The 17,825-nt window shown below is 39.8% G+C and overlaps 1 protein-coding gene across 3 annotated transcripts in view; it reads right to left on the reverse strand.

The window, feature by feature from the left end:
• SLC12A7 (solute carrier family 12 member 7) overlaps positions 1-17,822 on the reverse strand; it is a 56,172-nt gene extending 38,350 nt beyond the window's left edge. The window contains exons 1-3 of one of the 3 annotated variants that reach the window (XM_032442537.1): positions 17,572-17,822; positions 2,328-2,422; positions 1,270-1,392 (exon numbers count right to left, since the gene is read on the reverse strand). In XM_032442537.1, coding sequence (XP_032298428.1) covers positions 1,270-1,392; positions 2,328-2,422; positions 17,572-17,686 — 333 coding nt within the window. In that variant the 5' untranslated portion in view covers positions 17,687-17,822. Of the gene's footprint in view, positions 1-1,269; positions 1,393-2,327; positions 2,423-15,819; positions 15,848-17,535 lie in introns of those variants that run through there. The other 2 variants (XM_032442538.1, XM_015854855.2) reach the window with 2 other exon arrangements.
• Between the last annotated feature and the right edge of the window lie 3 nt (positions 17,823-17,825).

Here is a 17,825-nt window from a genome sequence, read left to right on the forward strand (position 1 = left end):
TGTATATATGCGTGTGTGTGTATTATTACTACTACTTCCTTTCCTCTTCTGTCTTAGTAAAAGAGTATTTATCTCAGCCCATGAGTTCTTACTCATCCCCCAGTTCTTTCCCTTATCCCACCGGAAGTAGAGGGGATGTAGTAGAGGAGGGGGCAGGGGTATTAAGCAAATGGCTGCATGGTGCTTTGATACATGTTAGGTTAAGCCACAACACTTTCCCAACAACTCCCAGTAGCAGTCAAGTCTTAACAAAAACAGTTCTAGCGCAAGTACTCAAGTACAATACTGTAAATCCCTCCTTCAGTAAAATAAATTCCAGTTATACCCTTAATTCCAAGCAACTTTTCGTATCCATCTTCCCATGTCCTTCTTCCCTTCTATTCTTTCTCATCTGTCTTTCCTTCTTTCTTCATAACTTCGAATATAAGTTCAGTAGCAGCACCCCTTCCCCTACTCAAAAACAAATGACTCCCAGTACTCTCATTCTCCCAGTATTTACCCTAAGTTTCTCAGATTCAGTTTCATGCCCAGCCAGTGGCAGCTCATCATCCACCCTTGACTGCAAATTTTTGTGCTATAAATTTTTGTGGTTTTGATCCTGGCTTTCTCCTTCTAAGGCAGCTTCCTTCTCACAGAAGGATCAATATAGTATCTATTATTAGAGACTGATCAGGTAGCTTATGTTTCTCTCTTACTAATGTATAGATAAGCATTTGGGGCACCCAGCAGACAACCCTTGGAGATCTTAGCTGCTCTCTTCAATCAAAAGAGAGCCTCCTCCAAACACAGGAACAATAGACCTACTCTGAAAAAAAAATACAAAAAACAAAACAAACATAAAAACCTGTTACCATATTAAGAAGAAAATACACTTCTGATCATAAAAAGTGACTTGTTCTATTTCAAGTTTTCCTCTAATTTCAACCTGAGATAAAAATCCAGCCACTGAAATAAACCAGTCAAATGAGAAAAACATCAAACTGCATCCTCACTAAAGGTAAAACAAAGTTACTGTTGCTAACACAGGGACAGAAGGAAAAGAATTTAAGAGGGAACTGAGACATATGCAATGCTTGTTTACGGTCTGAGTCTTACATACATTTCATTTGGGACTTCTACAAGGAGTTGCTAAGACATGCCAGCAAGATCACTGAAAACTTCTGCTTTTCGCTCTCCTGTTTTAAAGAATTACACTATTTCTTTTTAGGTTGAAAAACATTTCTCTTGAATATGGCTAGCTTTGTTATAACTTATCAAAAGTTAAAATACCTTGACTTCCTTTCGCTTGCTATCTTCATCTGCTTCATGTTCCACCACACCTTGAGTCACATTTGTGTAGTTTGCTAGTTTATTAAGAAGAGACGACACCATTGGATTGCTATCCATTTCCTCCTGTCAGGATTTTAAAAAACTGCATATAATAAAAGCTTAAATTATGATTTTATGATACTACTTCAAACATACACTCAACAGATTAGCCCTTAATCACTCTAATCTGAAAACTAACGTGACCAAAACCAGACATATGTCAAAGAACAAAAGAAAAATCTTTATAGTTTAATGCTACATGATTACATTGCAGTCCCTCCCTATATTGCAGTGACAGGGTCATGACATTTAGACACAAGCTGAATGCTGGGGAAAAAGAAAAAACCTAAAAGTAGCCTTAGATAGAGTGAGAGCACCTTCACTCTCTCAAGAACCATGATCCATAAGGACTATTCTTAAAACAATGTGTGTATTTTGAACAAACATATACTTGGGAAGACATGATACCAAAAAAAGTTCCCATGCTAGATCAAAAACATGTTGAAAATAACTAATGCAAGTATATATATCAAGGATGATTAGGGACAATAAGAAGGGGGTGGGGGAGAGGGGGAAGCAGCAGCAACAATTTGTCAACACTGAGTAATACAGTATCTTATTTGAATGAGAGGTAGTTTTGCATATTGATTTATGAATTAGAGTTTGAAGGAGATAATTCAGAGACAAAACTCTGGTATCATGATTTCTGTCAAAGAAAATAGTAAGAAATTTCATCAGTGGCAAAGAGATTAACTGACAAACATCAATGACAATCTTGTCTAAAGTTCAATGAAAAGCAGTACACAAGTTTTTGTCATACAGAAGAGCTAAAAGATTATGTTTTCTGTGCTAATATTGTTGGAAGAAAGAAGGGAAGAGCAGAGAAGGACAACAAATGAATGGGAGGTTGAATTCAATGTATATATGTAATGCACATATATACGATATATATGTATAGTAATACATAAACTACAAAACAAAACATGCATACAGACACACACAACTGAACGAGAACTTACCTCAAAGAGAGCCATATTTTTACCTTCGTACATGTTTCCTCTGTCCATCTCTGCACTATTAATAAATGGACTACTTTCCCTGGAAATACCATCTCCTAGAAGAAAAAACAAAACAAAAATCAGCAAGGTTCTTCATAAAAAGGATATTCTGAAGATGTTGTTTTAAGAATATTTCAGGAAGCAAATGGAACTGCAATCCAATACCTACTTCAAAAACAGGACAACTATGAAATACCTAACCTGATAAGGAATGACCACTCTGAAAAAGCTACAAGACACTAAAGCTAGCTAAATGATCTTACAAAGAAATAACTTGGGCTTTTTATTGTTGCTTTTTGATGCCTTAGGCTTTCAATGTTCAGGTTATGAGTTCAAGAAGATATGAGTCAGATGCACAGGGACTCTATGACCACATCTAAGGAAATACTTCAGCAGTACTGAGGAAGGAATTTATGAAAAAAAGTTGTAAGAACTATTTTGTAAAATTTGCAGAGACTCTATGACATTGCCATGTTTATTCGATTTCTTATTGAGATACCAATCAAATGAAGCTGTAGACTCTCTGACCTCCAGAACACCTTTTCAATAAAAGAAATACATCATCTAACAAACAAACATCATCTAGCAATACAATGTAAGAATGTGCTCATACTGTCACAGCACTGGAAAACCCAAATTGCCTCACTAGACCTTACAAGTTACAGCAACAATAACTATATGTAGTCTCTTCACTACACAATTGAAAAAGAGCTGGAGGGAAAAAAAAAGAAAAAAAAAAAACTGTACTCTTTTCCCTTCTTCACTCTACCCTTTCCAGGGTACTTCTCCCAACTTGAAGTCCCAGAACAAATCTATTGTAAACATGGGACACCTGACAGCAGTACTATCCTGGTTGTAACAGGAGATAAATATATCTCATTACCTTAAGAAGATAAGACTAAAAATATTCCTGCAAAATAGCCTTTCAATGTTCATCACTCCCTCGTACAATAGGCTCCACACGATCATAACACTATGAGAGAAGCTGCAATCTTATCAGAAGAGATTCAAAAGACAGCTATTGTCCACTAGTCCTCTAGAATTACTTCCATGGTCCAAACAATTTTTAATTCATTCACAACTACTGTTCTTACCTAATGCTTTACCATATCCTCCAGCTTCCACTTTTGTTTCTCTATAGATCATAATTAAAGTCACACTGCTTCAAGCCCTCTAGCCTGGCTAGTTATTCCCACTTTCTCACACATCAGCTTTCAAGTTTAGTTGGTCTTGCTGTTGTTGCTTTTCGCAATGCGTGGAATGCATCAGTCCAGCACAAGATTGTCAGGGAAACTGGCTTTTATCCTTAAATTAGCCCCACCATACTTAAGAGAAAATAGTTCAGCTAACTTTTCTGTACAAACAAAAATGCAACTATGTCCTCAAATACATGCTGACTTCTCACATCACCACACTAAAGCATACCAGTACTACAACTTCGTAATTTCTTACAAAACTACCAGAACATTGTTTTCTTCAGCTGCATTCCTTGAAATGACTATGCTGTTTCTGTCAAAGTTTTTTAAAAGCATTCCTTGTAAAACCAATGCAGCAGTTAAAACTCTTACATTGGATAAGGTTTCTTAATATTTGTCTTACTAAGACCACAGTTCTGTTGACTTTTCTTGTTCACTGACAGCTAGTAGCTCTACTTATTAGCTAAATACTAACACTCCCTTTGAGGTACAAATGATTAGTCTTCAAAAATGAGTTGGTACATTTCAAGTGTTGGCTTTCATAACTGGAGTTGTGGGTGTAACATAACTGGAGTTATGACTCAGCAGCAAATACTAGACTACACAAAGTATCAAAAAGATATACTAAACTATATATTGCAACTATACATTCACTTTATTAGTCTTAACACTTTAGGAACACATTAGGATGTATTACTTCTCAGAAAGGGTGGTCAGGCACTGCAACGTGCTGCCCAGGGAGATGGTGGAGTCACCGACCCTGGGGTTGTTCAAGACTGGATGTTGTGTTGAGGGACATGGTTTAGTGGGAGCTATAAGTAATAGGTGAACAGTTGAACTGGATGATCTTTTAGGTCTATTCCAACCTTGGTAATTCTATGATTCTATGATAGAATGAATTTCTCAGCACTGTACATTGATAATTTAGGTTATAGATAGCTGAATACTGAAGTCCTCCATTATAAGCTCAGGATTTACCACAGATGTTTAGGCTGGATATCAGGACAAACTTCATTACGGAAAGGGTTGTTAAGCACTGGAATAGGCTCCCCAGGGAGGTGGTTGAGTCACCATCCCTGAATGTGTTTAAAAATGGTTTGGATGAGGTGCTCAGGGACGTGATTGGGGTTGTTAGGGTGGTATGGTTAGGTTGTGGTGGGACTCAATGATCTTGAAGATCTTTTCCAACCTGAGCAATTCTATGATTCTGTGTTTCTTGATTCTGTTCCAGTAAGAAAAAACTCAGAGTATCATCTCTAACAAACAAGTTTTGTCAAACACATCTTCAAATGGAAATACATAAAACAGGGTTTCAGATCCTCAAATTCTTTTCTCCAGCATTTCCAACCAACATTGCACCGCCTGTCCATGCCTCTCTAATAAAATTATGAGAAGAGTAACTATACCTGCTGTATCACCCTACCCCCTAACATACTAAGCTAGTTTTCCAACAGCAGTTACATCATAACATACAAATTACAAAACAACCCAGGGCTGTGTGGTAAAGTTCTAGCCCAAACATTATTATTCCAACTGCTATCAAACCATTTCTCATTAACACCTCCATACACCTAAGAAAAAATGTTGGAATTAGGCCTGTGTTCGAAGACTTTGTATTGAAGTCCAAAATGCACTTGGATCAAATTCTTATTTCCTTCCATATTCCATTACATTTTGTTGCCATGCAATATCTGGCTGCAGAGAGGCAGTCTGACAAAATGGCATCTGACCTGGAAGTGCATGTGAAGCAAAAAGTTTGTAATTTGATTCCAATGTGTGGAAAAAATTGTACTCACTGACATTCATAAACACTAGCTGAATATCTGAGACCAAAGACTGAATGCTGGGACACTGAGGCCACAAGTTGTGCATTTCAGCAGTGATGACAGTGACCTGAAAGACAAGCCACATTCTGGACAGCTATGTGCAGCAGTCAGGTCATGAAAGTGGTTCAATGAGCTCATCTACTCAAATTGGTGGACTATGACCAGGGAACTGTGCACAGAGCTGAATAATGGCTTCAGCACTTTGGAAACAACTGTGGGAATGTTGGAATACTGTAAAATTTTCACCAGGTGTTTCTCTATGCATTCTCACACCAGAACAGACTGGACCCATATCCATTTTGAAGACTGTGAAGCACACTATCAGTCTTGGCTGGACTGTACTACAAAATTCAGTGTATATTCTGGATTAAATGCCTTCTGACTTCTATCTGCTACAGCCAATAAAAGATGAACTGTGAAGGAGACATATCCCTACCAACAACGCAGACAGTAGCAGTAGGCCACCTTGCTGGTTCATACATACAAATGCTGTATTACAAGTTCTTGTTCACCACTAGTGAAAATGCACAGCTAATATTAGTGACTTTGTGGAAAAATAATGTTCTATAGCTGAGAATTTGCTCTACTAACAGCATTATTGTATTCCTTGCATCTATTGTAGCTTCCACTGAAATAAATAGGAGGCATTACTTTCAGAGCAATCTATGGATACATTCTTTAGCAGAAGTGGGTGGAGTAACACTGAGCTGGGAGAGAACTGTTTTGCTGTAACTTTCCATCCAGCTGAGTGTGTACGCTAACTACACAAACACTTAGGCTGTCTCTGTAAAGACAATATCAGGATAGGAGAAAAAAAAACAAAACAACACACAATCTGAGTAAGTAAAACCACTTATTTAGCAGTAACACCATTATAACGGTATTGTTGAATGAAATGATAGTTCCGTGCATACTCCGCAGTAGACCGTAAAAAAATGTCTTGTGGAAGTCTTGTCTTAGGGAAAGTAGCAGAGCAGAGCTTAGAGATAGAGATGGTAAACAGTCATCTAAGTGATCCTGAATCTGCACTTGGATGCCTGTTCAAGGACTGTTTTGTCCTGTTAAGGACAAAAAAAAGTACTAGACCACAATCTTTTTTTCCTGTGTTTCCACAGATTACAGAATTTCTGCATTTGGCAGTACAACTTTGAGAAAGCATGCTAAGATTGGACCTCAGTGTTTTCAGAAGTGAAAAAGAAATAGCAGAGTTTAATGATGGTGATGATGATTAATGATTTTCAATTAGCAGAAAACTCTCAAAGAAGTTGTTCCTTATTTTTAACTTAACTAGACCTTTTTCAAAATTTTTTTGCTGTAATTTCTTAATTCACCTTCCAAAAATAACGTGCAAGAAAAATTCAAGCTCTGAAAGCCTTCTAATATTAGGCTCAATTGTGCTATTTAAAGCAGCATAATAATCACCTTTCTACTCCAAGGATCATGCCAGCCCTCTTTAACACAGCATTAAACCAAGCTAGAGCTATTCTATTTCAGCCTGACCCCTAAATCCTTTCCAGATTCATTATTTCGTTTCTCTTCCACACTATACCTGTCATTTAATGCTCACACTCAAAAGTGTTCCTATTTGACTTCATATTTAAACACATTTTGTCCAAACAAACCTCACTTAGCAAGCATCTCTATCTCTTGTTATATTACAGGAGTTTAACATCAATCTGAAGAAGAATAGCTAGTAGTCTTTTCGTGGAAAAGGAGTACAAGTGGCGTTCTGAGAAGCAGGAATTATTGACATTGAATCACATGGCTACAAACCTGATAGCTTGGCCTTGGTCAAGTAAAACTGGTCTCTGAACAGCTAAGCAACAGGTACCTGTTTTTATTTGTTGAAAACAGAAAAAAGCTTCCATAGCTTTTGAAAAGCTATGAAACTAGAAAAAAGTGTTCCAAAATAGCAACTCTAGACTACAGCCCACATATGTTGGAATACATTCCAACTATCAAGATATAATGAAATGTCCCTTTCCAAAAAGAAACTTAAGTAGTCATGACATTAGTATTGGATCAGATTAAGAAGGCACAAACCACTACAAGCTGAAAACGTAAAAGTCCTGTTTGTGCAAGGGTAAACACGCATCCACTATTAACGTAGAAAAACAATTTAAGGTTAAAAAAAAATTGGTTTAAAAGTCACTAAAAATGAAATATCAAAATGTCATGTTCAAGAAAACTGCCTGTGTCAAAAAAATATATCTTCTACATCATATGCATTTACTTTCTACATAACCAAAATTATTTTTTTATTAGCAAGCAAAAGGACTAAGACAATATTAAAAAAATTAATTTCTTACCCTCCTACTCCAAAAAAACCATACATTTTATGGAAGTACTCTTTCAAGTACTAAAGTAGACTAAAACTTTGAAAGTCATTGTCTTACTTCAATTCATATTTTGAAGACATCAGTAACCTTGTTTGAACACATCTTGCCTATCATAATTTTTACATGGGATGAGATTGAAAATTCACTGCAATCTACTTCATTCACAATTTAATTTTTAATAAGGAATTGTCTAAATAAATCACTGATTTCTCACATTACAGCAATTAACAACTAGCACAATTTATCTAAATTAACTTGAAAAGCACAACAAAACATACTTAAGCTCCTTGTAAACCCCTTTATATAATGGAGGATTCCAATACTATAACCACTCACCTTGTCTGCATCACTAAGTTTTACTTTTCTTCAGCTATTTTAACCAAGCACAGCGTAATTTCAATGTCAGCACACTAAATTTTTAATCAATTCTTTACAAGACAGCAGAAGTGCAGAATCTGCTACGTCAGTAAAATACTCAATATATCTACAGTACTATGTTTTAAAGAGACTCACTTGGATTCTGCCCACTGTCTTCATTATCTTGTTCATTCATAATTAAGGAAAAGAAAAAAAAATCCAATAATTCCTCTGGGATGATTCTTCACATATCAAGAACAGAAACAAACTGACGGTTGCTTCTTCCCAGCTTTGTTTAAGACCTCAAATCCTGTTTCTTACTAGTATTGGATTAATCCTGCAACAAGTCATTATGGCTTCACACAGTGTGAAACAGGCACATGACACAGTCAAACTACATGACAGTCACAGAACTCACTGATCGGAATTAAGCTGAAGGATTTCCGTCAGCAATTAATACTGTGCTTAGTGAAACAGTCAGGATCAAGTCACTCAAATCCCATGTCTTTACCTAATAATAAATGCAGCTTAAGGTTTTCTTCCCATTAAATAAATTCACTTCAAAATGTTTCCACTAACCAGTAGAAGTTAACAATTAATAATGACCTATTCCAAAGACTATCTATGGCCAAAAAAGCTGGTTTTATGTATCAAGTACATATGATCTTCAGCAAGCATAGCTGCTAAACACCGATTTTATGTAGGAAGCACTTTCAGGGTACTGAAGATGTAGCAGATTAATAAAACACTTTAAAGTATATGTGATCACAATGATTTTGCAAGCTCTTTTTTAGATTTCATAACACTTGTTTTAGAAAAGAGATTCCTTTTACGCCCTGCTTCATAAGTTGTTAATTCTCTTTCAAATTAGATATATCAACATCAGTGTTTTCTAGTTTGTGTTATTTTATATATTCTATATTAGCCTAAAGCAGCTTCATATAAACGGTTACAATTCATTATATTGATTTTATTGCTTAAAACATATTATTTCCTGTGGTGTAATCTTTTAATGACTCCAGAAACCTACTTTTCTCTGTGATCCTAACACCTACACAACAAGCAATAACCTGTGGAAAGGCCAAAAAGTGTTGAAAGACATTCCAGGAACATTTCCTAAAGTTCCAAAAGTCGCTTTTACTCAATGATGCTGACAAATCTTACCTCCTGTCACTTTCTGTTTTCTCTCCTCAACAACCTCCTCCACACACAGGCAGTTCTGCTAAGCAGCTGCACAAGACCAGTCCTGTCAGCAGTTTTTTGAGGAATGTTATAAAATTCCCTTTCTTAATCTGAAAGGACAATAGACAAACTTCCCATTCTTCACAAAGTAAGAATCAGAATGTTTCCTTCTTCTTCTAAAGACAGAATTTGATTATTTTTTTTTTCATTAGACACATATTAGTTTTCATAATAAATAAATAAATGTTTTCTAAAGAGGTTGCCACTCAAACTGTCACCATCCAAAGGCTCCCATAATGATTTCCTAAACAGGCCGGACACTGCTTATTTTTGACTGCTGCGAGTTAGCTAAAGATTATAGCCAATTAAGGAAGCTAATTGAGAAATAAGAATTAAGAATTAAATTTGGAAGCACATAAATACTCTCCCACTGATGGGAGCATTATTAAGACGTATTTCCCTGTAGCTAGGATTCAAGAGCAAAGTTACTGAAGTACCAGAGTTAATACAGTTGTAACTGCTCATGAGTTGATTTCTGAAGTAATTCTAAGAGATTGATCTGCCAAAATAGCTTAAACTAAAAGATGTAATATCTCAACATTTGGCAGAAGAAATGGGTCTGTGGGTCCTCACACCCCATCAGTAATGGAACTGGGGCCAAATCAGCCCATAAACAGTCAACAACTTTGTACCCCACCCTACACAAATCCTGAGGCCTCTGTATAGACTAAGAAAGGCAAACTGTGGGAGAAAGGACAGATGGAACAAGATGCTTCCCTGCAAGACAATTCAGCCATCAAACAAGCACAGGCACTTAGTATATTTGATCCCACTCTACCTCTGGCAAATTAGGTGTGCATGTAACCCAGGAAGGATCTGGGTGGGAACTGTATCAATCTCAGGTTTGGCACAGAACAGAAAAAAAGTACTGCCCAATTGATAAACAGTTACTGGCCACCTACTCTGCCCTGCTGGCAGGAGACCAATAACACAAACAGCAGAGGTGGTAATAAAAACACTACTTATTCTATGATTCTATTCAAGGGTGGGTAAAAGATAAATCACATACTCCTAAGAGAGGGGTGGCCCAAGCCCAGACAGGGGCATGTTGGATCACCTGTCTGGGACAGCAAAGTCACTTGTCCTCCTCACCGTCAAAAGAAGAGCTACAAAAGATACTAGGCACAGTGATGTACCATAGTCATGCCCCTAAAGAGACCACTGTCACTCCACTGGGGAGGAGTGCCTAAAAATACCCTGTCCTAGAAGATGCCTGGTACATGGATGAGTCCAGCAAAGGGAATCATATTAAATGGCAAGCACTTGTATGCCATCAACTGGAGCCATCTGGATAAAATGGACAGAGTAGCCAGGGAACTAAGAGCAGTATGAATGGCTATAACCCAGGAACCAGGTAACAGTGCACTGTACATCTGCATGGATAGCTGGGCAGCATACTGACGACTTACATTTTGGACTGCACAGTGGGTCACTCAGGAACGGACTACCCAAACCTGACCAATCCGGTGCAGAGACATATGGTTGGATATATGGAACAATGAACTGTATATGCCTACCACGTATCCAGACACCAGCCCATGCAGTCACTGTGGAATGATCACAGAATCACTGAATCATAGGGACCTCCAGAGATCATCAAGTCCAACCTTCCCCACCAAAGCAGGCTCCTTACGCCACGTTGCACAGGCAGGCATCCAGATGGGTCTTGAATGTCTACAGAGAAGGAGAATCCACAACCTGTTCCAGTGCTCCACCACCCTCATTGTAAAGAAGTTATTTAGCATATTGGAGTGGAACTTCCTATGCTCCAGTTTACGGCCATTTCCCCTCATCCTGTCCCCACAGACCACTGGAAAGAGGTTGGCCATCTTCCTTTCTCTCCCACACCTAATATATTTATAAACACTAAGAAGATCCCCTCTCAGTCTTCTTTCCTCAAGGCTGAACAGACCCAGGTCTCCCAGCCTGTCCTCACAGGGGAGATACTCCAGACCCTTTATTATCTCCATGGCTCTACAATGGACTCTTGATGATGAAGTCGACACATTAGCTTGGATAAGGTGGCTGGATGATTCTCCAGTCAAGAACATCAACCAGTAGCTACATAAGAAATTGTGACATGCTGGACAGAAGACAATGTGGGCAGCAGTAAAAGCATGGGGACTGCCCATTTAAATGTCAGATATCATCCAGGAATGTCAAGAATGCAAAGCATGCTCCAGGATGAAACTGAGACCTTTGCCAAAAAACAGCAGCACATCTTGCTAGAGGACACCAACCCTTGCAGAGATGACAGATCAACTGCACAGGCCCTCTCCCTCTATCTGAAAAGGCCAGGTATGCCTTGACCTGCATTGACACAGCAAGTAGACTAACACAGGCCTACCCAGTGCGAAAAGCAAATCAAGCCCATACTCTCAAGGCATTAGCAAAATTGATGGCAGCATACAGGACTCCCCAGGTCATCAAAACTGGCCAGGGTACATATTTCAGAGGAACAATGGTACAAAAGTGGGCTGAGGAAAATAACATTGAATGGTAGTTCCATCTGCCTTATAATCTGATTTGAGTGCAATTGATAGAGCAACATAATAGCATTCTAAAGGCAATTAGTCCTTGCAGGGGTGGATTAAGAGACTACACAAAACGCTGAGAGGGCTCAATGAAAGATCCAGAAAGATCCAGTATTCTGCACACATCACAAACAACTTGTGCCTCCCACTTAAAGATACAAAGTAAAAGAAGTAATGTACAACTGAGACCCCATGTTGGAATGATATGTAATCTTCTACTCCCTGCCCCTGGGAATCTAGAATCAGGAACCCACAAGGTAAGATGGCTGTGGGAAGTGCAAGTCGGGCCAAAATGGTGTGGCCTGCTTGCACCATGGGAGATTATTAGAAGAGAAATGAAAGGTAATACCATAAGTAATTGGCACGTAGCCATCAGAAATTATAACACATGCTCCAATTTTCATTACAAAGGGGACCCTAATTATATCACTCTGGCAGATCAAAACTCACACACAGAATTACACAGAATTACCCGGGTTGGAAGGGACCTCAAGGATCATGTAGTTCCAACCCCCCTGCCTAGCAAAACTCCCCCTTTGATACCTAACATAATTATTCAATCATCAGTATCAGGCCAAAGGGTGTAAGTATAAAAGGCCTGGACATGCCCCATCCAAGAGGAAATTTTGACTCAGGACAGGAATATGGAAAATTTGCCTCTTTTAGTGCTAATTAAACATCTATTCTACTCTCACCAAGACTCATGACTGGCTATGACAACCAACAGAGTCAGAAGCAGAAGTTCTAGTGTCACTGAAGAATTACATGGCATCTTGTTCTTCAGTGACATTTAATGATGGACTTTCAAACATCTTTTGCAAAAGAAACTGGAAGGACATATCCTACAGGGGTCAGTGCTGCGATACTTTTTAGTATCTTCATTAGTGATGCTGACAGTGGGGTCAAGCATACCCTCAGCAAGTTTGATGATAACACCAAGCTGTGGGGTGTAGTTGACACACCAGAGGGACAGGATGCCATCCAGAGGGACCTAGATAGACTTGAGCAGTGGGCTCAGGTGAACCTCACAAGGTTCAACAAATCTGAATACAAGATTCTGCACCTGGGTCAAGGCAACCCTCACTACCAATACCAGCTAGGGAACAAAAGGATTGAGTGCAGGCCTGCTGAAGACCCGGAGGTACTGGTGAATGGGAAGCTGGGCATGAGCCAGCAATGTGCCTTCACACCCTGGACAGCCAACCATATCCTGGGCTGCATCAAAAGAAACATGGACAGCAGGCAGAGGGAGGTGATCCTGCCCCTCTACTTCATGCTAATGAGGCCTCACCTGAAGTACCACATACAGATGTGGAATCCTCAGTACAGGACTGGTACATAGACTGGTGCAGCACTTCCTGTCTACAAATGATCCAAGGGATGGAACACCTCTCCTATGAGGACAGGCTGAAAGTGCTGGGCTTTTTCAACCTGGAGAAGAAAAGGCTTCAAGGTGACCTGATTTGTGGCCTTTCGGTACCTAAATGTGAGCTACAGAAAAGGAACACTCTTTATCAGGGTCTGTGGTGATAGAACGTGGGGAAATGGCTTCAGGCTTAAAGAGGGTAGATTTAGGTTGGTGGTAAGGAAACTTTCCAGTGAAGGTGGTAAGGCATTGCAACAGGCTGTCTAGAGGTGCAGTGGATGCTTCATCCTGGAGACTTTCAAGGCAAGGCTGGATCAAACCCTGAACAACCTGATTCAGCTGTGCATGTCCATGCTCACTGAGATGAACCTTAAAGGTCCCTTCCAACTCTAAGTATTCTGATTCTTACAACAATTGAAGATCACAGATTCTTTATGTCACAATGGAAAAACTGTACCCACTCAATGGGAAATAATATCAGCATCACAGCAAATTGTATCTATGTCACAACTGCAATTATGAACCAGACTCAAAGAATAGCTTAACCCTGATATGCTCAATCATTGGATCACATTCTGATTGATGACCCAGTAAAGGGGCAGGGCCAACCCTGGCCACACATGTGGAAACAATTCACCTTGTAGCTATTAACCCAGCAAGAACACATGCATTAACATAGCTCCAATGACTATGAAATATGAATGGATCAATTAGAGTCCCATGGCAGAGCTGGAAATAGAATCATCCAGGAGATTATCTGGATGGCCAATGCCCCTCGAAGCAAAGATGACTCCTATTTTTAACAGTGATGCCTGAGACCAACTGTCATACATGCATTTCTCTGCAATTTGAATAGTATTTCCCATTTCAAAGTTATATTACACAACATGCCAGGGGTAAATGGGAAAGCAACCAATGACTTCTGTAAAGAGACACTGTTTCCCAAAGCTAAGAGAGTTCTTTGAGAGAATCAACAAGTGCATAATGGAAACACAATTTACATAGTCTGCAAGGATCTCTGATACAATCTGACAAAACAACAAGCCATTCACTGAACATGCTTAAAGAAATAAAGCTGCCATGCAATCAAAGAGGAAATCTCAGATAAGCTGTTAATACATAACTGAATGAGAAAATAGAAGACATGTATGGTCTATTCAGATGAGAGGTGGTTAGAATGTAGTTTGACAAACAGTATTAATAGCGTTTAGTATTAAGTTCATAAGGTGATAGGATTGGGAAATGAGTAGATTTATAAAATCATGAGTGATCTGAAGAGGGATTGGCAAGTATTAACATGATTTTATGATTAGTTCAGAAACAAAGAAACGAGATTATATGCTTATGAGCATTAAACTTTCCTGCCAGTTTCTAACATGCCTAAAATGACATCATTTTCCTGACCATATAAGGGGGGAGGGGAAAATGTCCTTTTTATTTTGTAAGAAAAATAAATTTAGAATTTGATTCACTTTTTCATATTTTTTCAAGGTTGGATTTTTAAGTTTCACAGAAACCTCAGCTGCTTCTAACCCACAAGTAGTTGCAGCCTGAAGGAGCAAAGAAACATTATTATATTCACCAGTCCATGTTTCCTTGTGTATCCCTAGACATCAGCCTCTGGCCACCACTGAAAATACTGTGCACATCACTGATTAAGTGCATGAATAGGGCAGAGAGGGATAAGTAATATATGGAGATTTTAAAGCATGAAGATATGAAGAAACTGCAAGGGGGCGAAATGTATTGCAAAAATGCAATAAGGTCTTCTTCCATGCAGCAAGTTTTGAACTACAGACTGGTTCTGAACTTTTGTGCAGGAGCTGACCCTTCACTCTCTCTCTCTCTCTCTATATATATATATACATACATACACACACATCATCTGCCTCAACAATTTCCTTGTCTTTCAGGAGAATTCATGCTTAAATATGAATGCAATAACTTACTTGAAGATAAGCAGGTTTGTCATTGATACTCCTGGTAACTGGAGGTCTCCAATTTAAGAACTTTTTGTAGGAGTTACTTGTCATATTCTTTTGTAAATAAGGCGCTGCTGTTGCCAGGTAAATAACATCATGGGATGCTAGTTATGCTCTGTTATGTTGAATGGCTAATGAAAAACAAATTTGTATATACCTGTCAAAACCCTGAAACTGACTGACAGACATTCACTACTGATATGTGTAAAGATAAGGGGAAAAAAGCCAGAAACTCTCAAAAAACTTCATTTACTACAACACATTCCTCTTTCTTCCCTGCTTTTACCAGTTATTATTTCCTAACCACCCTTCCTTTGCTTGTATGGAATTACAGTGACACTGAGCAACACAAGCACATACAAATTCCTCCTGCTACTCTGTAGTTACCAGGCTCCAACCTTCAATTGTGTTGCTCAATTGATAAACCAATTTCCACACTTTTGTCCCTCATTCTTCATCACAAATCCTACTTTAGACAGTACTATAATCCAACCAAACAGCCACTCACCTAAACTTCACCCTTCTTCACACAAATACAGGGATCATGCAAAAAGAACACTTCAGAATTTCATATGTTTATGAAGGAGTGAAGTAAGAAAATCTCAACTTACTCTGTGATTGCATAGGTTATCAGTAGAGAACGCCTGAATAAATACACAGAATAGTTGATAAGTATCTCGATAACAAACCACCAGGAATATTTTATTGGTGATTCAATGGCTTACAGGCTGTTTCTACTTCCTTCCAAAACAATTAAAAAAAAAAAAAAAAAAAAAAAAAAACACACAGAAAAGAACCAAACACAAAAGAAACCACTACAGCAGACAAGTCAGTTCCAGAATGATTACTCATCTTTTACGTCAGATAATTCAACTAAAACAGATAAAATTCTAGTTAGCCCAAACAATAAGATCATATAGGGCATATAGACTATGGGTGATCTGAAGAGAAATGTTCCATTATACCTCTTTTCTTACTCCCATCCCGGCTCTTCACTGTATCCTCCCTCCACTTTGTTACAGCTCTAGTAATTGTCATATATTTTTGCAGCACTCATTCATCTCACTTCCAAGAACAGAAGCATGTTTTCCTCCCACTGTTTGAGTTTTTCTGCCAGTTTAGCATAAGCCTTTAGATGGGCTTAATCACGGTACCTTTTAGCTGCCACTGACATTAACAAAGCTTGTATTTAGGATTCTTTAACATTCTCACAAGAATGAGCTAAGGATAACTATTTGATTACAAAGCATTAATTTAACAATCTTATGCATTACAGCTTTACACAGTACACACATCCATATAATACCTCAAGAAACATTAAGCATACTGCTCATTTCCTCAACCCATGAATCTGAGTACAGCAGTTAGTCTGACTTACTGAAATTAGACTCAGAACATGTTTTGACTGTTCAAAATACCATGTAAGATTCAATCAGTTTTCATGCTGCTAGCAGCAGTTCAGGGACCATACTTGGAATTACTGCTGCAACATGCTCTGGAAAGAGGAAGTGTTCAGGGCTTCTCAGTCAAAGGAAGAGTTATTGCTTCCCCAGACAAGCCTTACTGCCTGAGTGAGAAAAGAGCTTATTTAACCCACCACTGCTTGTAGACAAATATCCATCCTGACACACAACAGGCTACCCTGAAGAGCGTCCTGCATACAACATTACAAAGCTTCACCTCAGGCTCCCTCCTGCTCACCTTGGTAACTTCAGGGGTGAGGCCTAGCAGAAGGCAAGGCTCCTAACACAGTACTGCCAGGCAGCAAAAGCCTACCTCACCTAATAAGACATAGATGCTGGTGTAAAGGCGCACAGCTGGCCCTGAAACAAACCAGGTACAATTACACTCTTCTCCACAACCAGAAACTTTCCCTCCTGCCTCTTTCTCTAGCAGGACTTGACTTTTAAAAAGAGACATATCTTTCCTGCCTGCGGCGCTGGTTACTCCTGTTCTCGGTAAGGCACGAGCAGACGCAGAGGGATTATCGCGCTCCCCGCTCTCCGAGGGCCGCAGCGCCGGTCCACGCTTCGCAGCGCCCCTCCCGAGCTGACCCGGGAGTACTTCCTCGTCTCGGCCAGCGGCGGCTGCAGCAGCGCGTGGAAATAGAAACTCTCAGCCACCTCTTGCATTGGACTTTCACCCTCTCCCAAAGCGCAACTTCCTTACCTGCGTAGGCAGACCCGACGCCACCCTCTACGGCAAGGAAACGTATCCGCTCTAACAGTCGGCACGGGCCCCCCGGGAGAGACTCGGCCCGCTTCACACAACCCAGCGGCACCGGGAGCCTCGCTCCCTCTAACGCAGAGACGCGGCGCTGCCCTCACCCAAGTGCCTGATGCCGCCCTGCTCCCCTCTCTCACCGGAGCCCCGGTCCCTGTTGTCCTCTTCCTCCTCCTGTCGCCACACATCCCGCTCCGCCGAGTCCCGCTCCCCGCCCTGTGCCTCTACCGGCACTACGGTGAAGTTGGTCGGCATAGCGCGCCGCCGAGCCGCACACGATCCCGGAGCACACAGTAGCACCTCCTCCCTCCCAAGGTAGCGGGCAGGGTAAGCTCAGCGCTACCGCCTCCCTCACGTGAGAGCCGTTTCCTCAGGCAGCGGGAGGTGGTGGCTT

Source organism: Coturnix japonica, chromosome 2 (assembly GCF_001577835.2).
Source record: "Coturnix japonica isolate 7356 chromosome 2, Coturnix japonica 2.1, whole genome shotgun sequence".
Taxonomy (NCBI): domain Eukaryota; kingdom Metazoa; phylum Chordata; class Aves; order Galliformes; family Phasianidae; genus Coturnix; species Coturnix japonica.